At 31.0% G+C, this 27,991-nt stretch overlaps 1 protein-coding gene across 1 annotated transcript in view; it reads right to left on the bottom strand.

Moving 5' to 3' along the window:
• Ethr (ecdysis triggering hormone receptor) overlaps nt 1-27,991 on the bottom strand; it is a 36,385-nt gene that overhangs the window by 7,135 nt on the left and 1,259 nt on the right. Inside the window, exons 3-5 of the mRNA XM_070294796.1 lie at nt 27,816-27,978; nt 3,376-3,484; nt 3,198-3,269 (exon numbers count right to left, since the gene is read on the bottom strand). Of these exons, the coding sequence (XP_070150897.1) occupies nt 3,198-3,269; nt 3,376-3,484; nt 27,816-27,978 (344 nt within the window). The remainder of the gene's footprint in view (nt 1-3,197; nt 3,270-3,375; nt 3,485-27,815; nt 27,979-27,991) is intronic.

Genomic DNA, 27,991 nt, shown 5'->3' with positions numbered 1-27,991 from the left:
TCCTGCAGACTAAGAGGTTAAAATGGGTAACCAAAAGTCATATCCATTTAATTCAGTTAATTACAACTTTGAACTTTATTTTAAAAGAATATTAATTTGAGGCTCATTTAAAAAGATACATAATGTTAGAAATAAAAAATTATAGTCATATCATTTTTTTTTTTTATTTCCTCTAAAAAGATATTGACTTCAAATTAATCAGAGAATTTGTAGAAAAATTGTTAGACATCGTATACATATATACGAGTGTGTAATAATAAATAAAGAAATATTTAACATAAAAAATTAAAACAAAAAAAAGATAAAATATTATCTTTATATTAATAAAATCCCACCAATAGAGTTTTTTTTTCTTTTCTTTTTTTTTTAAATACAATGCTGTTGCAATCAATTTTAAAAGTGCTTCTGCATAGAAATCTTCCATGAAAATAAAAAGGTTTCCCAATCGTTTTGATTTACAAGTGGAACGGATGGAGAAACCGCGGATGTACAATATTATTTGACACGAATTTTTACGAGAGTTCACGATAAGATCTGCTTTAACTCACGTTTGCGATTTTATTACTTTATCGTAGCAATTTGTGTGTCGCATAAAAAAAACAAAAAAAAACGAAGTTTTAAACTTTTTTATTTTTGTTTCAATGTAAAAATAATTCCGCGAACAATCACGGAAAACAAACGTCTCGGGAAAAAAATGACGCTTCAAATTTTCCACCATAAATGCGTAAGATGGTATCAATTTTTTTACTCGCTTAAAATTGACAAAAGAAATTTATAATTTATTTATTCCAGTAATAAGTTCTTCTCCTCATTCTACAGCGACATTAATCACGGTATACAAACGCAAAAATATCCTTTTCCCAATTATAAATCACTGTCACGTATCAATTTTAGCTCTATTACGGGGACATTTTTAATTCCTCTAATCTGTATCGGTTTCTGTAGCGTAAGTTTCCGTTTTCTTTCGCCATCAGCATCGTGTCGCAACGAATCCAAAATTACAATACGAAAACGTGCTTTTAGTTGAAAAACATCTTCGAGGCTCGAGAAGGGTCGACGCGACTGTGTCTCGATCCCCGTTAATACGGTTATCCGGCTTTTCTTAAGAACCCCAGATCGTGTCGACAAAATCCTTCTGTAATCCACGAGACTCCGGATATACCAGATCCGGATTCTCCTTCGTATACTTTCCGTTTCCACGATAAAATTAGAAGTAGAAAATATTAGAAATAGATGCAAGAGTTTATCCCGCCAATTTTTTTTACGTACACAATCGAAACATGCAGTTAAATACACATTTATACTATTTTTTATTTTCTTTCATGTACACATATTACAGTGTATTTTCCATTTCCTAGAGAGAGAGAGAGAGAGAGAGAGAAAGAGAGAAAGAGATCAAAATAAACATAAATATAAATGCATTTTTAAATCACCGAGTTTAGAGAAAGTGTAGGAAAGAAGAATCGTGGAAGAGAAAATAAAATCTCAAATAAACTCCTAATTCTTATTCGAGATTAATCTTCTGGAACGTAGCAGTTAATCCAAGATATGTTTCTAGTAATATCGCGATGTTTGCTTAGGGTGCAGCTCCCTAAGTTTCATCATAAGTGGCTGTAAACTTAGGCTCTTTGTATTTGACGACTCGGAGATGTCGATTTGCACACGTAACGCGTACATGACGTACAGACTTCTGTGAAAAGTGGTTTACGGGCGATATCGCTTTTATGACGCGCGTGCGGTCCTACCGCAGCTTGTGTAAGGCAGCCTTTATCTGGATAAACGCGAGGGTGCGAGGGTGATATATAGAGAGACGCCGGTTGGACTTTATGAAGCAAAAATCGAATCGTCGAATCCTCTATCGGATCCTTTCTATCGATTCGTTCTATTCAAAATATGCAGCGAGGAGAGAAGAAAAAAAAAAAAAACATAATTTCGAGGTCATTTTTGAAAATTCACTTAACAGGTAAATCTAATCTGCAATTTTATAATTTAAGATTTCTCCGTGTCCGATGTAAAATTTCTTTTCTCAAGCTCCGTTTTGCATAAAGTTTTTGATTTGAGTTCTTAAAAACGAGCGACCTTTTTTATTTTTTTTAGAAAGAAAAAGAATAAGTATAAAAAATGTTGTATGTTATTCAGATACATTTTGATTGGGATAAATTACTGCAATTATGCGTTTTCGATTTTATTTAATATTTCAATTCTAATTTTTTACGATAAACATTTTGCACGAATCTAATATAATAGATATTTTAATAAATTAATAAGATAGCAATTTTATTATTATTCTGTCTCTCTTTCTCTAAAGGTGCTATGGCAAGGAGTAAGTTTTCATTTTAAATATTATCATGAAACATATGATTCAAAAATATATTATGCACGATATACATTTGAATAGCACATCAATTACCTGCATATATTTATAATAAATGTTTGCAGAGATGATAGTTTTTTATATCACCTGCAGTGTCAAGAAAGCATTGCCATGTATCAATTTTCATCAACCAATACTCGAGCATACGTAAACACTGTTCTAATATGCATATAACGAGAATACCTTGAGAGACAAAATATGATATATACAGGGTGTACCCTGTTTTAAAGGACCCACTCAAATATCTCAGAAACACTGCGTTAAATAGAAAAATGTTTCAAACAAAAGTTGTGTGGCTTCAAGAGGGCCATAAGATGGTGACAATGATTTGACCTTGGAAAATCATTTGAAGGTCATGCGGAGGTCAACATTAAAATCTTAAATGGAAACTCCCATTTTTTATTTAGTATTCTTATAGCTGACATCGAGAGCTTTCCAAAACACTATAATAAAGTATTTTTTTATTAAGTGCTTTTTGAGTTATTTTATATTTTATAATCTGACAATTTATAATATTTTATCTTGGATTATATATATTCGTTTAAATAGATTTTAATTAAGACCGACTGTGACTGGCTCTTCCGTACATTTTAAAACACGCTTTCGCAAGAGAAATTAATAGAACTCGTAGATGGTGACTTCGTATTACAGTCATGTGTAGTAGACGTAAAACGGGAGAGAGTTTAGTGAAAAAAGAACGACGTGCGTCAGCCAGAAGAAAAGCATGTGTGAGAGACATGTAAAGCAAGGCAACGGCAAAGATAAAGAATATTAATAAAGCATAAAAGAATATTAATGAAATAATTTCTTTTCTTTGCATCACCTTGTACATAGCGCCGCTGCCACCCACGCCAAGATACAAAGAATAGTCGCCCGCGCTTTTGTGCAAACGTATCTATGAGCATATTGAATTAATTGGATTAAATCCAGATGTATAATCCAGTAAATTTAATTATTCATTTTTATCTATTCCCTAAACACGCATTTCTATGATTACTTACCCAGCTCTTAAAGGCTCGCAGATGGCATAATATCGTTCAAAGCTAATAGCCAAAATTGTAAGGACCGAAGCGTGTGCCACAGTCAACTCGACGAACGGAACAGCTTTACCTGAAACAAATAGTTATCCATATTTTTCAAAATCTTTATATTTTATCTTAAAAAATGTATATAATTAGTATGCAAATCATACAATATCACAAAAGAATTTTACTATTTTAGTAATTCTATTATATACTCGATTAAATAAAATTGAACTTTTAATAAATGATATTTTTGTTCTATTAAACTTTTTATAAAATAATAAGATAAATAATATTTTCCTTAGATGTAAAATACAATATAACAAAAAAAAAAAAATAGCAAAGTTCTTTCAAAATTTTAATCATTCTCGCTTTTTCAATCAACTTAATAACCTTATAAAGGTAACATATAAAACATGAAACGGGAAATCATAAAGTTTGTACCTTTACAACCGTAAAGGTTGCGCAGTGCGCTGATATATTTTGTTTTAAAATTCGTAATTAAATGTATCTTAACGAAAATTGTACTTTGAAAAGTTGTAATATTTGTTTTACAGTTTATTTCGTAATATTAATATGATATAAATAATGTGTAATAAAGAGAATTTTATAACAATAAAACAAATAAGAAATAAAAGAATGAAAAACCTCATTTAAAAATTAAATGTTTCGATATTAGGTATATGTGTGTGTGTGTGTGTGTGTGTGTGTGTGTGTGTGTGTGTGTGTGTGTGTGTGTGTCACACAATAATTAAATCTTCGATTTTCATCAACAATAAGATAAAAGTCAATTTACGGAAAAAGATAAAAAATGTTTCTATATTTCTAGATTTTAATTATTTATTTTTCGATATTTTATTGTATTCTGTGAGAGATTGTGTGTTTATTTCATATCTACAATATAATTAATATTTCTCCAAAGATTATCTCGCCTAAAATAATTTCTTATTATTACCAAATCGTTATAAATACGATATATAAGCGCGTATTAATTAAATATATTAAATAAATAACATATATCATATAGAAAAATTACAGAGAAGAAAAGGCACTTTGACATCGCTTTTGAAATTGATGTATTAAATGATTGAGAGACGTAACTGAGAACGAAAAAAATAGCTTCCTCTCTTTTTCATATGTCCAATGAAAAAAACAACATTTCCGAAAAATGCGTGACTAATAATTCCCAAAAGAAATCTCGTCTAATATCACACAGTACTACAATATATATGTATGTACCACCATATGACACCCTGGATACTAATATTTTCCGCTTCTATTCCTTCATTTATTTTCTGTCATTCTGCGTGTGGACGATAGAATCGTTCATTATATTGATCTTTTGTCCGAAGATTAAACAGTCCGTCAACTTTTTCCGGCAATGTGTGTGCTTTTTATACAGATAAAAAATCTTAATAAAACCTCGACTCAAATAATGTATTCAAATATTTTATTATATAAAAGCTCTATTATTAAATGTGTGTTCTGTTGTTAAAGCAAGAATATTTCTTGCGATATTGACTTCCTAAAGATAAAGAAAGATATGTCTCTTCGAAACATTCACAGTGATATTAAATAAAAACGAATTGTCATCTTTTTATCATCTGTGAATTCTGATATTGATTTTTTTATATTAATTGCGAGAGCCGCTAAAATAATTGAATACGTTGATTGAAGTTAAAGGAACGCTCGCACTTTTTCATTGGTTTTTTCGATTTCTTTTTGACGCATCGATGCCTGCAAGGGGACGTTCCAGACAAATTGCCTAACTCCTCCGCCTTCGCAGGAGGGCAATTGAGCAGGAGGGTTGTTAGATTTTCCTTCGAAAAAGTTCGGCCTACGAGCGATTCGTCTTGCGGTGGATAGTAATTTAGACTAGTTCAACAATAAAGATGATACGCCGGCATTTTCTTTTCAAAGCAAAGCGGACCCTTCCAATTTACGACTCGAGATATGGTTATACATGATCTAATAATTAAGAGCGTCGATATTTCTTTTTTCTCCTTGAAAGGACGATAAAGTACATTTTTAATATTATTTTATTATTATTTTTATTTTTTTTATTATTGTTCTATCTATCCATTATGTTTTATATATAAATTTTATTTCGCGATATATAAGTAACTTGCTCAATTAGTGCTTAATTTAATGTATTTTTTATTAAAAAAATTGCAAATAATATTTTAAAAGAATAAGAATAATTCATTTTTTTTTTTTTTTTAAATTAAATTTTATGATCTGATAAACTAAGAAAAATTTTCCTCTTCCTCTCTATTGTGTCAAATCCTCTTTTATTTATTTATACTATATTTTTGTTATATTATGCGGGAAAGCGTAAAGTTGCTTATAGGGAGAGGGCAAGATATTAAATGACCGGGAAAGCTTTGGCCCTTTTAAGGCATCCGTCTTTACACGGAAGGCTATTTTCGCAATCGATTATCTGTGGCGCCAGCTTTCATAATTCAGCACATACGTTGGGGTTCTTATCACTATTGCACGGATCTGGAGCTATCCAGGGGGACTACCCGAATGAAACGCTATTTTAACGCATCCTCAATCTTACATTACTAGGTCGAGTCCTTCTTTGAAGTCCTAAATAAAAATATTCTTATTGCGTGTCTAGAAAGTAACTAGTTTATTACAAATACGTAATATATATTTAAAAAATGATAATAATATATACAATAGAGGAAAGATGCAATAAATATTCAGAAAGAAGGATTTATTTCAAAGTCATTAATTTTAATCAGCAGTATTCATAATTAAAGTATTATTAATTTCTATACGAATTTTTTTTTACACACGCACACATACACATACATGCACATACGTTATCGATATTACGAAAATTTTATTTAAGATCTCATCTTTTAAAATAGATAAGATCGTAGTTAGAATGACAAGATAATATATTTTCTCCTTTTTATCCGGGGAAAAAAAATTGACATATACAATATATATAATAAAATACAATATATATAATATTTATATGTAATATATATTAATTTTTATATATAATTGTACATTAAATATGTCTATATACATATATATGGAACTTTTCTATTAAACTTTGACTTAATTAAGAACACTTGTATCTTATTTAGCTGGATTTAATGATTATTCAATATGACAAATAAAAATTAAATTATCATCAAGTTATATAAATACGGGATTTCTATGAGACAAATAACATTATTCGCATATCTGCGGCTAATATCGCTAATGTCGATGCTTTTTCTCCCTTTGCCGAAAACTTTTTCGCTTTCATTTTCTTTTTATCTCGCTTCGCTTTATTTGCGCGCGCGGTGGAATCATAATATAGTTTCACATCACGTTTGTGTCCTCTCTAGAAAAGTTATTATTTATCATTTTGCGCGCGGAAAGATTTCTTCTTCCTGCAAATGGATCTCAAATCGCTGAAAGGAGTAAATTAAATAAACCGGCATATTTATTATCGCCAATTTTATTATATATAAAATACTCATTTGTGCGCTTTTATATCATTTTTATATTTTGCCTTTTATATTGTAAAGAAAGAAGAGCAATTTCTAACAAATTTTATTTTATCTTTATAAAAAACAAAAATCATCTTTTATGCATTTAAATAGTTTTATATAGAAAATGTCGTTTTTGTATCAATTATTTTCAGACAATTTTCAATGAAACAAGATATATGTCAAATTTAAAAGTACACAATATTTTAGAGCGAAAAACAAAATCAATTAGATTATAAACGTTAAAGTAATTTAACTTTGAAATTAATAAAATAATTTGTACACATAAAAGATGATGAAAGACAATAAATTACCTTATTTTATAAATTATCTTATCCCGTTTCTATCATAAATAATAAAGTAAATTATCTTATCTTGTTTCTAACATAAAAAAAATTTTTAAGTTTTCAATTCTTTTATTGGAATCACATTTCCGTAAAATATCCAAGGTCTATCTCTAGATTTCGCGAAAAAAATAATAATCGTGAATCGCAATTCTTCGCAATCGAAGGCATTTGTGACGTGAAAGGGAAGCTACGGAAGAAGAAGAAAGAAAAGTAACAAACAATAAAGTGAAACTATTTCGATCGAGGAGTAGACTCAGATTGGAAAAATGCGATAGAGCGCAATGGAGACGAGTGAGTCGCTCTCGAGACTCGCGTATCCTATGGATTTGTTTGCGTCGTATGTACAGACCGAAAGAATACCATAAGGTCCCCACCTCCACCCAGCCATCGGCGCCATTCTATCGTATTTCCTGCCACGAAGGTTAAAGGAGAGAATTGGATGGAGAACCGCGGCAGGACGAAGAGGAGGTGTTATATACCGGGCGTAGCATTAAATGCTCCGACGCGATACAGGCTAAGAGCAACGGTAATTCGTAGCGGGGGGTAAAAGTTCACCTACTCGTTTCAGGCAGCCCCCGTAGATTACCCGTCAAGCCTGTCCCGCAATGTGCGCGCCATTCTTTTCCACCTTGTCCTAGCCTTGGCCCCAGCATAGCGAGCTTCAAGGGCTTCGCGAGCTAAAAGGCCCACAAAATTATATGCGCGACTCTGCTCCTTAAATTACATAATCGATATAAATGCGTAAAAAAATGCGTTTAAAGCGCAATTTTGCCTTTGAAGCCGAGATCGGAGAGAGTTGAATTTTGAACTATCACTGGACGTAAATTGCGGTTTCTATCAAGGGAGAACCGGACCTACCGCAAAATTTCGTCGATGCCCTCTCTCGGAAGTTTCATATGAAAAATATCCGGATAATACGGATTATTTGTTCGACAGACGCGCGTTTCAACACGATTGGTATCCCGAGAATGAATCCGGACGAATCAGATTCCGAATGCAACGCGTCTAGAAATTGAGAAATAGCGACCAACGCGCACATGATTTATGTAAAGCGTTTTGCGCGATTGACCAAATGATACGGTGTACACTTTTGCGTTCAATAATTCTCCAAATTTACGTTTATAACATTTAAGGTTTAATAATAAAACTAATGTAAAACTAATAAAACTGATCCAATCTATAGAAGAATAAAAATATATTATAGCCATAAAAATTATGTGAAATATATTTCTGTCTATGAGCTTTCGCCGTGTTAATCAAATAATTTGTCCATTCGTTAACTTTGTACGTATAAGCCTGAAGCCGAGTTATTCAAGGGTTTTCTTACGATGCGGAAGAATGATTTGTGGTTTTCTTTTAAAGTTTTAACACGTTTACGATGATAAATCATTCAGGGAAGAAGCACAGTCGGTCTTTGGGGAAATTGCTCTCCCTCGAAAGTTTCGAGACTGTTGATTTCCTTTGGCACGTGCCTGGTGTCCTTTTGCGAAAAAAACATCACTGTATTTGTCAATACTACGTGAGAGAGAAGAATCCTTCCTGATTACTAATTTTCTTATATTTTTCTTATACGAAAATTTCTCTCTCTTAAGTTCTCAAAGAAACTACTGTTTTATAGAAGTAGTTTCTCGAATTGTCTTCTAAAGACAGATATTATTATATAATTACCGTCCATATATAATTACAAGTAGAATAATATCATGAAATTTCAGGCATTCGTGTCACCCGCATATTTTTTATTGACCCTTATGACGTAAAGCGCCAATCAATTTTTATTGTTACAGAATTAACGTTGAATTACTTCCGAACGAAAAAAGAAAAAAAAAAAATATCCGTAGGTGTTATTGCTATATAGCTTTTGCGAGATGTGTGTTAAATAGAAAGAGTCAACAATAAAATTAATATTTCTAACAGGTTGGAGTCATTATTTCTCTCTCTAATTATTTGAAGCAGATCTATCAGCTACGTAAATGCTATTGTAAAATTTCAATATCTGTGTATGTGTGTGATACGGATCGAAGAAAAATATTTTAAAAAGTTTGACATTTTTTAATTAGAATACAAGCATATATAATATAATATCATATAATAGCATAGCGTTAAATAAAACAATTAATGGATTAATCATTAAGATTTGTTCTCCGGCAAAAGTTTCTGTACATGGTAATGAAATCTGAAATTGAGTTGCGCGAAATTATCAGCGTTTTACGCGCGAGAAAATTCGCTTTTACGACTCAATTACAATTATGTTCATCGAGCAATATTGTCCACACAGAAGGAAAACACGGTAATCTCCGGCTTCTTCGGTTGAAATGAAATTTATAGTTCTCGTGCGCTTCTTTGCTACATAAAACCGTTCTATTTTTTTTTGTCTAACTCGTAAAAGCTCAAAGCGAGCTTGCGTCAGTAGAAAAAAAAAATACGATACTCTTCTTCGGTCGATTGATCGCCAATAACAATCGCAAAAAAGCGAAACCTTGGGCGTTGTAGCAGCTTGCGGTTTCATACACATTCCCAGAATAATTTAAAGCTCGAATGATTTTCTTCAAGTTTGTACGAGCAACATTTAAAATGTAATATTTACGAATTACAAATTATTTGCGAAATTAATAAAAAGTGTGTAAAAATACACACACACACACAATTTATTTCATATCAAACGTATATTTATTTTTTACGATTAATATATAAATTATATATTTTTAATATTTTTTTTTGTGTATCCTTAAATCCGAAACTATCGTCGAGTAAAATAAAGTTATTCACATTTTATCTCTTCCAACGGACCTGTATTTTCTCCTCGCTGATATGTTCGCTGAATAAAAACTTATACAATATATTATAATATGGCTTCATTTATCATATAAATGCCACGTGTCATTATCATGCCTCAACATGCATTATAATATATTCGAGCGTTTAACTACGCGACTAATTCAATCCGAGCTTATTATCATATTTAATGGATGCTATAACGAAAATTGCTAAAAAGATTCTACGTACGTTTTTGATAATATTATAATAATCATAATTTCAAGACAATACACACAATTCTTGTATACTAATGCAAAGCATGTTATATAATATCTACAGAATCAAAATACAATTAAATATATAATATTTACATTACGTGAGAGATATGATTGTAAAGTCTCTTATTCGACATAATCGGGATTAAATATACAGAAAGAATATCCCGTAATTATTAAGGATTTTATTAAATATGCGCCACTTTCTGGACAAATTTAATTTTCCGGATAATTAATGAGATATCCTTATATATAATATCGTATAAATCATCGCGTAAAAGCGATTCTAACTCTCTCTCTCTCTCTCTTTGTGCAATTAATACTATTACATTATGCTGATTCTTGTCGCGCGATTTGCCCCGCAAACATTTCTGTAATCCACAAGCTCGCAAAGTGCTCTATACACATACGTATATATATATATGTATGACAAACGCTGATAATGAGAGAAGTATTTCATTATTTCTATTAAAATATAATTACATTAATACCTCACACACAATATCTGCGATAATATAAAAACTTGCTTCAATAATATTCGATAATAGAAATATAAGAGAAATTCAATACGATATAAAGAAAATATTACAAAATAATAATAATTTTTCGTTAAACAAAATTTTAATTTATACTCTAGTTTTGTAAACAGTTAATTAAAAAAAAAAAAAAAAAAAATGAAATTTTTGTAATCCTTGTATCAATTTTTTAAAATTTTATTTACAACGTTTTATATACTGTATATATATTATTGTGTTATGTACAAACGATAATACAATTTTGGAGTAATTTCATTCTGCTAAGTTTCTGATATTATAGCTTTAACAATTAGCTAAATACATTGTCAAGAGAATTAAGTCGAGCGATATGTCTTTAGCCTCGAACGAAGAGAGCTTTTCTACGAACAATACAGAATAATTTAACGTCGCCAAGAAAACATCACGTTCAGGAATGTAACTCGTGGACTTAACTTACACAATAGATGTCACCCCCCCCCCCCGCCCACCATTTATCATTTAGGGTCTCTGCAAGATAACTTCGCAAGCCATATATGTTCGCCGCGCACAATTTTCTCGAGAATGCCAACGGCATACAATCCGCTTTCTTTCGTGTTTCATAAAAACAAAAAAAAAAAATCCCTTTTCCGAGGAACTTTGCATTTCTCTATTTCGTAGAGCGATCTAATATGACGAGTTCTCCCCCCCCCCTCCCCCCCCGTAATATGGTTCAATGATCGCTTAAATATCACGTAGACATTTGCAAAGTTACGCAAGCTGAATAATTGATCTTTCTCGTGACAGCTCTAATTCGCCGTTCATAAAGTGTCTCGGAAAATGTGCGTTTAAACCTTCACACCGGATATTTCCCAACATAAATAATTTGCGCCTAAAATAATTCGATAATTATATTTTAAAAATTTGCAAATATGTTTTTACAGATTCCATCCACCCACACTTGTCACACTTTTAAATTAAATTATAACAAAAAGTTGGTTTAAAATTTCAATATTTACAAAGTTTCTAATAATGGTTTAATATTTTTTCATTTTTTCATTCTTTTATATTCGATGTTTTTTTTTTAATCCACCTGTATTTTTTTATATTTTTATGTAACTACATAAAAAAAATAACACAGGTTTTGGCAATTGTATGCAATAAAATTGAAATCAAATACTTTTATACTATATAAAAAAATAAAAATATTACAAAATATCCTATTTTTTTATTATATAAAGATATATTTATATCTTTCAGATATATGTATCTAAAAAATAATATATATATAATAACAACGCTGAATTTGATAATAATATTAGGTGTACAACTTTGCTTCCGCCGTTTTTTTCCGAAATTCGAGGCTTTATTGTAAAAAACTGGTTATACATTTATGAGGCGTTTTGAAATTGCTTGTTGAATCACTCCCAATAATCGTGCCAATTCTTTTTGACTTTGACTCGAGTCTTCGTTAAATAATGCCTCCAATTCTGCATCTTCGAAAACCTTCTCTCTTCCACCGCTATGCCGGTCTTCGACGTGAAAATCACCGTTCTTGAAGCGTTGAAACCACTCGCGACACGTTCTTTCACTAATAGCGGCTTCGCCATAAGTATTTGAGAGCATTCGATGAGCCTCAGCCGCAGATTTCTTCATATTGAAGCAGAAAATTAAAACCTCCCGCAAATGACGAGAATTTGGCTCGTAAACTGACATTTTCAATCGAGAATAACTTTATGATGCGGACACAAATCGACTAATGTTTCTATGGGGTTATGTTGACAGATGCCCAAGTTTATCGCATGACGTCTATGATCTATTTATTTCGACCGCTACTTACCGCTAAAGCCATCTATAGAAAAACGGCGGCAGCAAAGTTGTACACCTAATATTACCGATGATAATTTTTTTCCACTATAAAATGTGTGCTAAAAAGATACTTAGCTTAGTTTCTTAGAAGCATAAAATGTCGAAGCTGTTTGCATAACTTCTTAATGATAGCAAATTTGAGATTGCAAAAAGTAATGCGTCACCAGAGACTAATCCATAGTTACATAGTCGTTCCGGCTCTGCAATGAACGGTTGACTTTAACGCTTAGTAATTCACGAACGATTTAAGCATCCTATTTCTAAAGTACAGGAGACTTACAATAACCTCGACTAGTAAAATCTCTATTTTCATGAAAGAGCTACAAGAACGAAAAGGATTATGTTCAGCAATGTTGGAGCTAGAAAAGATGAGTATAACATACGAAAGGAATTTAGTAGCCGACCACTTAAAGCCGATGGCTTCTTTGCGGAATAAATGGAAAAAGGATATAGCATATAGAAAAAATAGAGAAAGAAATCAATAATAAATGTATGATTCGATATATAAAGCTAAATATTTATTTATTTTCGAATAGATATCGATAAATATAAACTCCTCTACGATTAAAATTTAATACCGATATATACTAAAATAATTATTATATATCAACATTACAGCATAATTCAGTGTTTATCAATATTATTAATATTACTATCTACATTAATAATACTTATATTTAGAGATTAATAAAAAAATTAATAAAATAAAATTGCTAAATAAAAATTTCTTTAAGGAAGAGAGTTGAGAATTTTGCTTGTTATAGTTAATTAACTTATACATAAATTGCGAATTAATATTTTCTTCCGCAAACTCGATTGTGTGTCACTGTCATTAAATTCAATTCGCTATCTTTCCCGAGGTTTAGTATTAACATAGGAGGGTACACACGATGCGATAAAACCCGCTTAACTTGTTCATTATCTATTTAGGTTACACCATATAACTCGCCGATTTGTGTAATCTTTTTTTTTTTTTTTTTTTTTAAACAGCCCGATATTATTCAAGACAGTCCACTAAATGTGTTTTAAATACACACGTGTATAGAATCTTAATGTACGAATAACAATATAAAAAAAACGTTTATTTTGTATATTTTTTTAATTGTGTATCAAGATTATTAAATTTATGTACTATTTTATAGATTATATAAATACACATGTGTGATGCATTTGCAAAAAAAAAAAAAAAAACGCCAAATATATAAAAAAATCCCACCTTGTACGCACAAAAGAAGTTTAATATCTATGCCTAAAAAGTAACATTTAGAAAAATTTTTCCTTGAAAAATAATTTTCATACAAAGTAAAAAACTAAAAAATGATTTTCCTCTAAAGAATAAAAATCTTTAAAAAATCAAAACTAAATATGAAATCAAGTTAACTAGCCAAGTACATAGTAGCAGTTCAGTTTGTGAGAGTTTGTTATTTGAAATACAATAGTATTCGTTTTTGATCAAATCAGTCTTGCATTTATAAAAATATTATACATTCTCTCGAGAAAATTAAAATGCATTTTATTTTTATAAAATTACCCCCCCCCCAAAAAAAATTAATATTATCGTATAAAAAAAATTTTTTTTTCGACGTCTCTTACAGAGATTGTTGACGTGAAATTTTCTTCGATCATAGCGTTTCGCAAGAATAATATCGGTCCGAGTATAACTGGCGAAAATAACCACCTTTCCAAGTCGTATAATAATGATGATAAGCGTTGTTGACACGTTTCAATTACAGTTATGATGAAAAGCGCGAGTGGAAATTACATTTTCGCGTATACGGCGCACAGATTGGGAATAGACGTTGAAAAAAGGAAAGAAAGAAAATTATAAATTCTTGTACGCAAATCACATTATACACAGCGGAAACGAGCGCGGCGATAATGGGCTTTGGCGGCTGTCCAAACCTATCGAAAAAGCGGAAGAGACGCGAGACAGATCGCGTGCTTTTCGGAATAATTCAGAACAGCTTAGGCAGATGTTTGACAATGATTTATCATGTAGTGCTTTCGTTTTGGTTTCTTATCAAACAACAATAAATATACATATTAAATATTAAATTTTAAATTTTCGTAACTCAGACTTTTGATCATTTTGATGATTTGATTGAAAATTTTTGAGCGTTTCTTTCCCTCTCTCTCTCTCTCTTTCTATTTCATTCATCAAATAGTATAAATAGTATTTAATTGAAAACCCAAGTTCACATTTCATGCTACAAATTCGCGAAATAAAACAAAGATTATTCCATTTTCTAGTTTTTTTACGATCGCTCGATTACGAGTCCACCAGCTGTTACTGTTACCGCTACGCGTATTTATGGATGTAATTGATGAGAGAAGAAGAAATTAATTGTCTACAGAAACAGATTAAATGAAAATATATTTTCGAGTCTTTAATCTTAAAAGAACTCTTAGACCTTTGATAAACAGCACGTATTTCTAGCTTATTTATAACTCGTTTTGCTTTCTTTAATTACTCATTTTCTCGTTGTGTGTAAATAGTTATTTTGTGCATAAAAATCATAGAGCGAATGTAAATACTATTACGTAGTGCATTTGTACAACAGTGTTTGAAACAGCGATGCAGTTTCAATGTTTTCAATGTTTTCGCTATATAATTTTTATTGCGCGTGTCCTCATCAAAGAAATACGTATTCGTTTCAGAATTCCCTCGAGCATTTATTATACTTTATTATGACGAAGCATTTTCTACAAGAGACACACTCGCTTTTGAGATACTTTGCAAATATTATTCTATAATCTAGCTTCCCACACATTATCTCGCGACGCAATTGCAATGGAAAGTCTTTCTTTGTGAAGATCATTGTGAAGTCAGAAAGGGAAGTAAAATACGATATATAAAAGATATACGTATGAAAAATGGAATTTTTACATTATGAAGAAGAAAGAGAGAAGCACGAGATCTGCGTAACTCATTGTCAGTTAGTTAAACACGCATAAATATTAAAAAATTTCATTACGCTATTCATACAGAATATCATCTTACAAGACAAATAAGAGTAGAAATCAAAAAGGCGATAAAAAAGAATATAACGATAAACAAATATCACACATTTTGTAGATCATATAAAATAAAATACAACCTGCAACAAACATTTTGTATAGCGTTTCGTCGCGATTGACCGGCGTCGCGTATAAAAATAAACACGTAAAAATATTTAAAAAATTTCTTTACGCACGGAATATCGTCTTACAAGACAAGTAAGAGGAAAAATTAAAAATGCGATAAAAAAGAGAAACGATAAATAAATATTACATTTTGTAGATCATATAAAATAATTCAATTAATTAAATACACATAAATATTAAAAAATTTCTTTACGCACAGAGCATTATCTTTTAGAAGATAAGTAAGAGCAGGAATTAAAAATGTGATAAAAAAAGAATAACGATAAACAAATATCACACATTTTGTAGATCATATAAAATAAAATACAACCTGCAACAAACATTTTGTATAGCGTTTCGTCGCGATTGACCGGCGCGGCGTCGCGTATAAAAATACGACTAATGTTACTATTTGCTGTCACATCCCAAAATGTCATGTCATGTTTGCAAAAATCGAAATTTACTCCATAGAGATAAGAGAGAAAAGAAAATTTCGTAATAAAAAGAAATAGAAATATATTTCTTTGCTTTCTATTTCCTTCGTAAAATATATTTGTGCTGAAGTTATACGAGAAATGCAATATATTGTAAATCGCCCCGAATTGCAATGACTTCGCAATGGCATTATTTGATTTTTTTTCCGCACAAATCATGCGGAAATAATTGTTACAATACATTCGCAAAACACATTGCACAAAAAAAACCATGTCACATGTCATCGCTGCGATTGCCTATTTTTATCCAGAATTCCTTTATTTGGAATTTGATTGTATTAATGGCATGATTTTTTTGATTTGTTATAAATTTATTTGCATTGCTTATTTTATTTTATTATTTTTTTGCATTGCTTTTTTTATTTCCCCAAAATAAAAATAAAAATTGATTTTAAATCAATCAAAGAGTTTTATTAAGTGGAACAGAGATTCAAATGTCTGTATACCATATAAATGATGTATGTATTGTATTATATGCGGCATTAATCTTGACATACGTCAAGATCTCTAATTTGATCCGTGACAACTATAAAAGTGCTCGTGATTAATTACACTTTAGTTTCGTGCTACTCACTTTTGTACTGTTTCAAATAGAAAAGAAAGACAACGGAAAAGATACATACACTATCGCGTGATGCAGCATTCTTTGTCATCTTCAACCTACTTTGCATATCAGATGCGGCCCGGATGCGCAAATCGAATTTCCATCTATCTATTTCCAGGCGGTTTCGGCTAACGTAACTTTTGCATCACGTTTCTTCGAACGAGTCTCTTCCTCGTCCCCTTGCCCCTTTTGTCGTCGTAAATTTTTCGAAAGTTCGTCGGTGGATGACCTATTCGTATCTCGGCCCTTTCGAAAGTATTATTGAAATTCCGAACAGGCCGATCTCGTTATCGAGGCTACCCACCATTCAAATCGCGAATATGAAAAATACGATGGATTTTTCATCGGAAAATAAACCCGAAGCTATTCAAATATTCTACAATTGATCTTATTTTTTCATAATCTTCGGGCCAGTTTGCTATTAAAGACCATTGTTCATACCAAAACTACCGACTAGATATTTATTTTCTATTTAAACATTTTAAAGTTCTCTAAATTCAGATTAAAAAAAAAAAAAAAAAAATCAGCAAAATGAGATAGATAATTTATTGTGTGAAAAGAGAGCGAAATAAAATATTTGATTTCTATCTGTAACAAATAATTTTTCGCTGCAAATTTGAAGCCGTGGGTCGAAATGTTTCTGAAATTCACGTATATCGCTTTAATAATCTTTCTACGATATACAATATATTTAATACAAAATGCGTATGCAATAATCAAATGTCCATTTAATGTGATGCAATAATTATTTGAGCGCAATAATCCATTTTATTCTTTGCATAATTAGCGGTTTGTGTGTATTAAAATAATTAAGATAAAAATAAATTAAAATGAATGGTTTCTCTATGATAAATTTCAAGACTCGGCTAAATTTTCAGCTGTTATATAATAACTCGCAATTATAATGTAACTATTTGTAAAACTTTTTGTATATTAAAAGTAATATTTATTGTGAAACAGTCATATTGCACATAGTTTGCGAAAAATCCATTTATATCAATTATATTTTCCCTTTTCTATTTTTTTCTATATTTAACAAGCAAGTATTGTAGTAAATAATTATAATCTAGTCAACAAGAATAACTATTCTTTGATATTCTCATCAACGATGAAGGGCTTTTCAATTTTTTGTCAATCTCACGCGTATTTCTAGATTACTTTCCTAATTTAATTTGCTTTATTTAATTCTTAATTGCTTGCAAAATGCTATGTATTGTGTTAAAAATCAAGGAAACGAAAGTAAATATATCGCATACTGCGTTTATATATATATATATATGCATTGTTTAAACGAATATCATATATTGTATACAATATACACGTATACAATAATATTTATAATAAATTAATAATTATTGTTTGAATAAATCAGCGTTATAGATAATTACGATAACATTTCTAATATAATTTATAAGTTTTGTTCAAGAGAAAGTTTTCACTTTATATCCTTCCCGCCTATTATAAACGAAAGAAATTGCAATAATGCCTCGTAAGCAAGATTAAATTTAAGTTCAGTAAAATACCTCAGAAGTTAAACTTAATTGAAATTCTCATATAATTAAGATAATGAATAAAGATTAATAGGAGCAATTTATTCCGACACGATTTGATCTTTTCATTATTGAGCGTTTTAGCGAGGCGTTTTAGTTTTTTTAATTTCATCTACGTCAACATGCATAATAGCTGCTTGATAAATAAAGGTACGACGCTGATTGACAAGGACGCCGCGTAAACAAACATTTTATTTTTTATTAGAGCACGACGGTGCATCGGCTGAAGAAAAATTTAAAAATTAGAGCGTTGCGGGTTTGCATCTTAACGTCGAAATCAAAAAGTAATTTTAATCTTCGGCGCTACAGATACATTGCGAATTTTTCGATTTCCGAATGAATATAGTTTATGCTGTAAGTTGGAGTTTTTAAAAATGTTCCGGCCAAAAGATAATTGTCGGGCCAGAAGCCTTTTTTTTTTTTTTAAATGGATATAAATTCATTATCTATGGAATTTATTTCTTGAACATTACGCTTATTAACTCTATCGTTTGTTTTTTCTCACATTAATGAGGCAATCGCCGACACGACGCTGACGCATCGCATTCGAGAAATACTTAATGACTCTAAAATCTGTTATTTCACGCAAAATCTTCCGGGCAGATAGAGTTTCTGTTTTTCGTAGAGATCTAATCGGTAACATCTGCTGCTTGTTTTTATTCGACTCTAACGAGGAGAGTTAAAGCACATCGACGACAGTATTTGTAGACAGAAAAATAATTATAGATTATTTTGAATCTCTAAATACAAACGTAATTTACAATATTTTACGCTTATAATTAGATCGTTATTTTGATATCCTCAAATTGGTATCCCACATAAATCGATAATCATTTAATTTTTATTTATTATATTGAGTCGATTGCTTCCGCCGTTTTTTTTTCCGAAATTCGAGGCTTTATTGTAAAAAACTGGTTATACATTTTGAAATTGCTTGTTGAGTCACTCCCAATGATCGTGCCAATTCTTTTTGACTATGACTCGAGTCTTCGTTAAGTAATGCCTCCAATTCTGCATCTTCGAAAACCTTCTCTCTTCCACCGCTATGCCGGTCTTCGACGTGAAAATCACCGTTCTTGAAGCGTTGAAACCACTCACGATACGTTCTTTCACTAATAGCGGCTTCACCATAAATATTTGAGAGCATTCGATGAGCCTCAGCCGCAGATTTCTTCATATTGAAGCAGAAAATTAAAACCTCCCGCAAATGACGAGAATTTGGCTCGTAAACTGACATTTTCAATCGAGAATAACTTTATGATGCGGACACAAATCGACTAATGTTTCTATGGGGTTATGTTGACAGATGCCCAAGTTTGTCGCATGACGTCTATGATCTATTTATTTCGACCGCTACTTACCGCTAAAGCCATCTATAGGAAAACGGCGGAAGCAAAATTGTACACCTAATATTAAATCGCCGAAAAGGGTAAAAGTATTCCTAATTAAGTAAAAGTTTAATAAAAATGTATATATTAGATGCGTTTTAGAGATGCGACAACATATTTATTTGATTTAAATAAAATATTAATATAATTATAATAAATAGATCCAGTTTATTGTTTTGCGGAACAATTTTACGAAGAATAGCAGCTGTATCTCGACAAGCTGAGCAATCTAAAGTTCAATGTCGACGACACTTCTCTACGATATCGAACTTTCTGTCTCGAGCAAAAGATATACATCGACAAGTCCGGTTTTGTAAAATAAAGTTTACGATATAGAGTAAATGTAGAATATCAAAAGATAAGGAATGCAATAATACAAGAAAATAAATGTTTAGATATGTTGATCCTTTGCCGGAGGCGGTATTTATCATCATAAAGTCGCGTCAAGAGTCAGGCCAAATGAAACGTTTCTTTTCAACATTTAGAAAGAATCATTACGAGACGTACAATTGCAAAGATAGATTGCGTTAAAGTATTTCTCTTGATAAAATGAAGTACAAGTTCTATACTCGCGGTTGTTTCTGTGGATATTGCAATCAGAAAAATTGTAGGAAGCAATTAAAATTAGATAAAAATATGTGATGATTAAAAAACGTCATTTTTTTTCTTTTTTATCTTTCAATTTATTTTATATAAAAATAAAAAAATTGCGATTAATTCTTAAAATACAATATTACTTAAAATTAAATTTAAAAAATCGTTTTCTTTATTTATTTTATTATTTTTATCATTTTCCTTTTCTTTTGAAAAATTTACTTCTATAATTTATTTATTTATTTATATATTACTATGTTATATATTATTATTTTTTTTAATTTACTTTCTGCTTTTGTTTCCTTACAGAAAAAAAAAAAACAAATTTACCATAAATCTCTCTATCAAGTTTAAAATATTCATAAAAATACAAATAAATAATAATATCTACTATTTATTGTTTGCTCTGAGTCCTGCGTCAAATTGGCTCGTTCATCAAAAAGTTTCATTACCGATAGACAGACGAAGCTTGTTTTATGATAACAAATCAATCCATATCTCTAGCGGTCATTCTCGCGTGACGGTAAAATTGCATGGAATGTAAATGCTTAGTTGGCCCGGAAAAAAAAAAAAAGATGTTTCTCACGTGATCTATATTTAGCCTCATACATACTCGAAACCTCGGTTTTAATTAAACAAGTATGTTATATATAACGATGGATGGACTATCTCTTTTATCGTACACTCTGTCTTTCTGCGTCAAGTTTCTAGCCTTCTCTCTCCTCTAGAGAGAATAATGACATGATATGTATGATAAATGTATAAGTTATACTAGTTATTTGAGAGGACAGCGTTACGTGCGCGATAAACATTATTATAATGCAAGTTATGCAAAATGAAAAATACAATTTTACGACCTAGATTATACATTTATTGCGCTTGCAATCGAGAAATGTTTTGAGTCGTAGTTTCAATCTGAAGAGAAAATATCACACTATCAAAAATTAATTTTGCATTTATCTCGATTTATTCTACAATTTGTATTGATAAAAAATTGGATTGTAGTTTAAAAAATGGTGATTAATATCTCGCGTGGATGGTAATATCTCATAAAAATGCATGCTATGCGAAATCTGTTACATTCTATCACATTGCTCTTTGGAAAATTATGAGACTTTTACTGAAAACGCTTTAACAAATACAATAATGTAACATACATGACGTAATGTAGGTCACAAAATTTCATATCCCACGTTACACGTTATCTAGCAAATAGAAATATCGTGCGTCACAGAATGATCGCATCGTGGAAAAAGAGCGAATTCTTTTATTAATTATATATTAATCAGATGTATTGTATATATACATATTAATAACTAATAGAGTTGCCTGCAAAATCGTGACATTAGATTTGAAAAATAAAACTTTTGTTTTTATTAATTTTTACTACAATTTCGTTTGATTCATATATTTTAAAACAGAATTTAACTTTTTATTTAAAATTTGTTGATATATAAGAATATATACAAAACTTTTTTAGTTAAACAGAAAACTTTCAATCGAATTAAAAATTTTCTGACAAGCGAATTTATATACGTATATATTTATACAAAATTGTATAGTTATTCTACTTCTCTTTCAATCCTAGTTACGGAACGTGTCAAAATTGTGACACGTGTCTTGTTTCGCAAGTTTCATATCGATAGTTACAACCCGATAAATTCGTTGACACTATAAATGACATTTTATTTCATAAAAGAGAAGAATTGCTTATATATCGTACTTCGACAAGTTGTTCCAACATTGACACGTTTCAATGTTTGTCGATGTGAAACAAAGCTTTTACTAGTCACAGCGCCTTTTCCATCTATTACCAGATGAATCGTATCGTATTTCTTTGTCATTATTATGCTCATTAGAAAACGGTAAGGACGGAAGTTCGATAATTTACAATTCAGTACCGGTCATTAGTCAATGTCTGAAGAATAAAGGAAATTTTCACACGTCTTGTTATATATATGCAATTATACAGGGTGTCCCATTTTAAAGGACCCACTCAAATATCTCAGAAACACTACGTTAAATCGAAAAATGTTTCAAACGAAAGTTGTGTGGCTCCAAGGGGGCCATAAGATGGTGACAATGATTTGATCTTACATAAAAGTATTACGATAAGATTATTGAAAACTGAATATTGTACAAAATATTTAATTTTTTATATCAAAATATGTCAGATTAAAATATAAAATAACTCAAAAAGTACTTAATGAAAAAATACTTTATTATAGTGTTCTGGAAAGCTCTCGATGTCAGCTACAAGAATACTAAATAAAAAATGGGAGTTTCCATTTAAGATTTTAAAGTCGATCTTCACATGACCTTCAAATGATTTTCCAAGGTCAAATCATTGTCACCATCTTATGGCCCCCTTGAAGCCACGCAACTTTTGTTTGAAACATTTTTCGATTTAACGCAGTGTCTCTGAGATATTTGAGTGGGTCCTTTAAAATGGGACACCCTGTATGTATATACGCAGACATTTGATGATAAGTAATTAGATAAGTAATTATTATAACAATTAACAATCAGTGATTTTATTTAAAACTATTTCAAATAAGCTTCAATCGATATTATGCGGATTAAAAAAATTATTCAACTGACATTATGCATTATTAAAATTAGATTATTTTAATTTAATTTTAATAATACATGTGTGAAAAATTAATAAAACTAGAATTGTTTGGAAAAATATCAAATATTTTTAAAGCGTATGGCGCTCAACAGTTTTTATTTTATTTATAATCAAGATATTTTCACATGCTTAATTTATACCGTCAATCTACTTGCATTATATTTGTAAATACCGGTGTAAAACAAAAACTTAACACGTGAATGCGCGAATCAAACGTTCTGTTTACTAGACGTCAAAAACGTAAACTCTACAAATGTGTGTAAAAGCTACAAATAATTAAAAAATTAATATTTTTAAAGCTTTTGTCAAACATTAATGTTTTCTAATATCGTATAATTGCGAATTCTCAGTTTACCTAACTAGTATTAAAGAAATTTTTAATGCTTCCAAGCGGAATCACTCGATCTAAAAGAGCTGAATTTAAAATCGAAGAATTTAAATCGCGTGCGAGCCCGACTGATTTATCACTTCGAGCTGGAACAGGAGCGCGCGAGGAAAGTTTTCATTTTTTTTTTTAAATAAAGTACCCCTTCCTCTCTGTCTGTCATCATAATGCCGTAAGATATTTTACATCGCAATAAACGCCGTATAGCCTCGACCGTGAGATCAAGCAGCATCTCTCTGAAGGAATGTCGGGCGGAGAAAGGTATGCCTCGAGATGTCTCGGAGAAAGGGAGAGGCAAACGCCGTATGCGCCTCATAAAATCCGGACGCGCCTAAATGCTATCTCCCTCCCCCTCCCCCGGCTCTTTGCACCGCACCCCATCTGAACCACCCTTTTGCGCGACCCTTCACGGTAAACGCATCTCATATAATCCCATACAAAATCCCTCACGACGTTCCCGCTGCTCACTGCTTGATTCAACCTCGACTTCACCACCAAGGCAACTTACTCTTTCTTACACACATCCTCCGTAAGGGCGAGAGGGATCGGAGAATCGATATATAGGGAGTCGCTCGTAAGGAATTGTAAGCCGGAGGAATCTTTCGCCCCTGCAACGCCATATGGTACCAATGATTTACGAGAGACGATATCTCGATATTCGTTCGTTGGTGGTGAACGCGACATGTAAATAAAATGTGTCGTTCGTATAGATAACAGAAATCGATAATAAAAATTGGTAAATAAATTGTAGTCGATATTATAGAGTTCTTTTATGTAAAGTCCCATGATAATCATCGAAAAATGGGATAATATTCAAGTGTATAATGACTTTCTTGCGAGAAACATTATATTTTATAGATAGTAGGTTAAAAATATATTCTCCGCTCTGTTTCTTTCATCTCATTCTCAGTGATCAATTTGTGCTGAACGTAATAAAAGAAAAAAGAAAAAAAAAAGTTATTTACTTCCTAAAATATTTTTAAATATTGCATAAAAAAAGCAATATTGAAATTAACAAGAGACTTGCAATCGGGTCAATATCATTATCGTAAACGAGGAAAATAATAAATTGCAGTGGTCTTTTAATAAGAATATCATTGAAAGCAACAGCAATTTTAAATAAATGAAAATGAGAAGTATTGAGTGAAACATCAGTTTCACACAATCGGTCGTTCATTTTATAATTTGTCAAAAGAAGTTTTTGTATCTCGCGTATCTCAGAAAATTTATATTTATAATTTTATTTTCTCGATCAAATGTAAAAAGTTTAGAAAGTTAAAAAAATTTTATAGATATCAAAAGTATATCATCTTCGACCTCGATCTAAGATATTAAATTTTATAATTTAATTATTAGTAAATCACTACTCTTTATTAAGATCCACATTAAACTACTTTAGTGCTACTTTAATTTATACTTAAATCCAATTATATTATGATAGCGCTAATATTTTTTTTGTAATAAACCAGTATCAAAAATTGTAACCATTTTAATTGACGCAGCGAGGGAGCAATAACGGCTTAAAAAAACGCGCGTTATAAAGAATACAAATTTAATTGGCAGTACTGCGTCGTTTAAGATTCTAAACGGTGCACGATATTTCACATTTGTTCGCGATTACTTGCACGTAGTAAAGTGCAAGCAAGAACAAAATTATTTTTGTCGACGGCATTTTCCTCTCGGATTTTTTCGCCCCTTCATCCTAAGCTCGTAAAAGTTTGAGTGGAGTGCCATTAACCGTCTGCTGTTCAGAATTTCCGAATCTCTTCCTATGTATGTATATATAAACGTAGATTAAAAGATAAAATATATAACATAGATAAGATGTACGGCATAGATAAAAGACACTAACTAGATGAATCCATTTCACATATTACTAATATCGATTTTCCAAAAATAATTTGATCTCCACTAACTAGCTGAATTGATTATTTTTATCAATTATAGCTTAATAATAAATATAGATTATATATAATGAAATAGAGAGAGGAAAAAAGATAACAATTATAAAACACAAAATTATTTGTTTTACATTTAAAAAATATATGAGTTATTACATATATTAAAATCAGCGTAGAAAATTTTATCACTTTTCACATTTTGTACATAGAAAAAAAAAAAAATTATAATCCCACTGTTAATATAAAAAATAAATAAATAAAATTATATATCTTAATGTAATAAATATTTTACGATAAATGATATTATCTGAAAGAGATAGAAAATTTGAATGTGAGCTTATCGATTATCGTAAGGATAATATTTCGTATGAACTAAAACAATTCCTCGTCGAGAAACGCGCAGCATTATTTCAAGTGAATGATATGATCAATTTGCAAGACGAATGGAATAAGATCGGATTAGATTTAACGTCAATCTGGCGAGTTTGCAATTTAATCGCATATCTGTGAGCGCTCACCGATAAATCGATCTATACTTTATGACAATGCGGGAGATGAGTCGCGAATTTCTTCTTCTTTTTTTTTTTTTTTTCAACGATTCAATAATCGTGAAACGGAATCAGATACCTTCTATAAATTCGAAGAATTCGCAGTGCTTTCGCGATGCGTCCGATGACATTGCCGTGCACTCTGGATAAAAGCCCGTGTCGATCGTTCTATCGCACTATGAGACAAATTAACGCGAACCAGTACTTTCTTGGATAGATTCCAACGATATTAACGTTCGAATTGCATGACTGCGACTAAAAGGATCGTATATTTTTTCTACCTCGTAAATTATAATTCATAACTTCAGAAGTCAATATCTCTTGAACGAAGCGTTTGCGAGCATATGGTACTTACGGAGGAGAAATTTTTTCTTGTTTTAAGATCCTAAATATTTTCATATTTCAAATTTGGCCATTTAACCGAAAACACCCTGTATAATACGATCTAAATATAATACAAATCTGAATGTAATATGATCATATATATATAATATGATCTGAAATGGAAATGAAATAAAAATTCGTATAAACATACATAATTTATCGTCTAGTAATTCAACGAATAATGATTGCATAAGTAATTAGAGAGCATTTTTCGAGAAAAAAAAATAGTTGTCCGATAAATTAAATTTTAATTTATGCAAAATTAAAGCTTTTCTACTATGTTTATTTATTTTATTATAATTAAATATATTTTATTATATTCAAATATACTGGGTTGCCCATTTTAATCCATCCAATCGAATATCTCAAAAACCAAGCCCGGAAGAGAAAAATGTTTCAGACAAAAGTTGTTTGGCTTCAAGGGGGCCATAAGACGGTGACAATGGTTTGACCTTGGAAAATCATTTGAAGGTCACGTAAAGATCAACTTTAAAATCTTAGATGGAAACCCTCATTTTTTATTTAGTATTCTTGTAGCTTGCCTCGAGAGCTTTCCAAAACACTATAACAAACTATTTTTTTATTCAGTACTTTTTGAGTTATTTTATATTTTAATCTGACATCTTTTGATATAAAAAATTAAATATTTCATAAAATAGTTAGTTTTTGATTATCTTACCGTAATACTTTTATGTACAGAATAATGATACAAATCAACTAGTATAAAAAAATAATAGTTTTTAAATAAATTATTTACGATGTATTTTTTTAAACAATTATTTGTTTTTGTTTTTTTTGCACTATTTGATTTGTATCATTATTCTGTACATAGAAGTATTACGATAAGATTATCAAAAACTAACTATTTTATGAGATATTTAATTTTTTATATCAAAAGATGTCAGATTAAAATATAAAATAACTCAAAAAGTACTTAATGAAAAAAATACTTTATTATAGTCTTTTGGAAAGCTGTCGATGTCAGCTACAAGAATATTAAATAAAAAATGGGGGTTTCCATTTAAGATTTTAAAGTTGACCTTCGCATGACTTTCAAATAATTTTCCAAGGTCAAATCATTGTCACCATCTTATGGCCCCCTCGAAGCCACGCAACTTTTGTTTGAAACATTTTTCTCTTCCGGGCTTGGTTTTTGAGATATTCGACTGGATGGATTAAAATGGGCCACCCAGTATATATATTTTTAACGAATGGTTTTTAGCTCCTTAGGCACGTGTGTGGTATAGTAATATAAAAAAAATGATCTCTCTATAAACACAGTATTAACATGCGATCGCGGATGGAAATGCCGGCGAGCGTCAGCAATGCCGCGTATTCGAGTCCTCGTGACGCAACGGAAACATGCGTGTTTGTTAACGAATCTCGGCGTGGATTGACGAGATGGAAAGGCATAAAGCGAACCTATTAAAACGTACACATATATGTACGTATATCGTCGTGGAGATACGTGGCCTCCGGTATTTTTGGATTTAACCGACCGGACAGATCATCGGCGTCGTGTCGATGAGTCTGTGGAAGGGGGGATAGTCAAAGCGCGTCATGCTTTCGCGTTAATTCGGACTTACACATGTGCCTGCCAAGGGGCCAAATTTGCGGTCCGGAATTGACCTCGATCAGCACAGTAGGCGTGCAGATCACGAGGACGCAGAGATCGGCGACGCTCAGGTTCACCAGGAAGATGTTGGTGCTGTTCCTCATGTCCTTACCCCGCAGGACGACTAACGGCACCTGAGGATATTAC

This window comes from Polyergus mexicanus, unplaced genomic scaffold, assembly GCF_030449975.1.
Source record: "Polyergus mexicanus isolate NDT 795.1 unplaced genomic scaffold, iyPolMexi1.0 SCAF_4, whole genome shotgun sequence".
Classification (NCBI taxonomy): domain Eukaryota; kingdom Metazoa; phylum Arthropoda; class Insecta; order Hymenoptera; family Formicidae; genus Polyergus; species Polyergus mexicanus.
The sequence above is the reverse complement of the archived record's forward strand: the minus strand, read 5'-3'. Positions and strand labels throughout refer to the sequence as shown.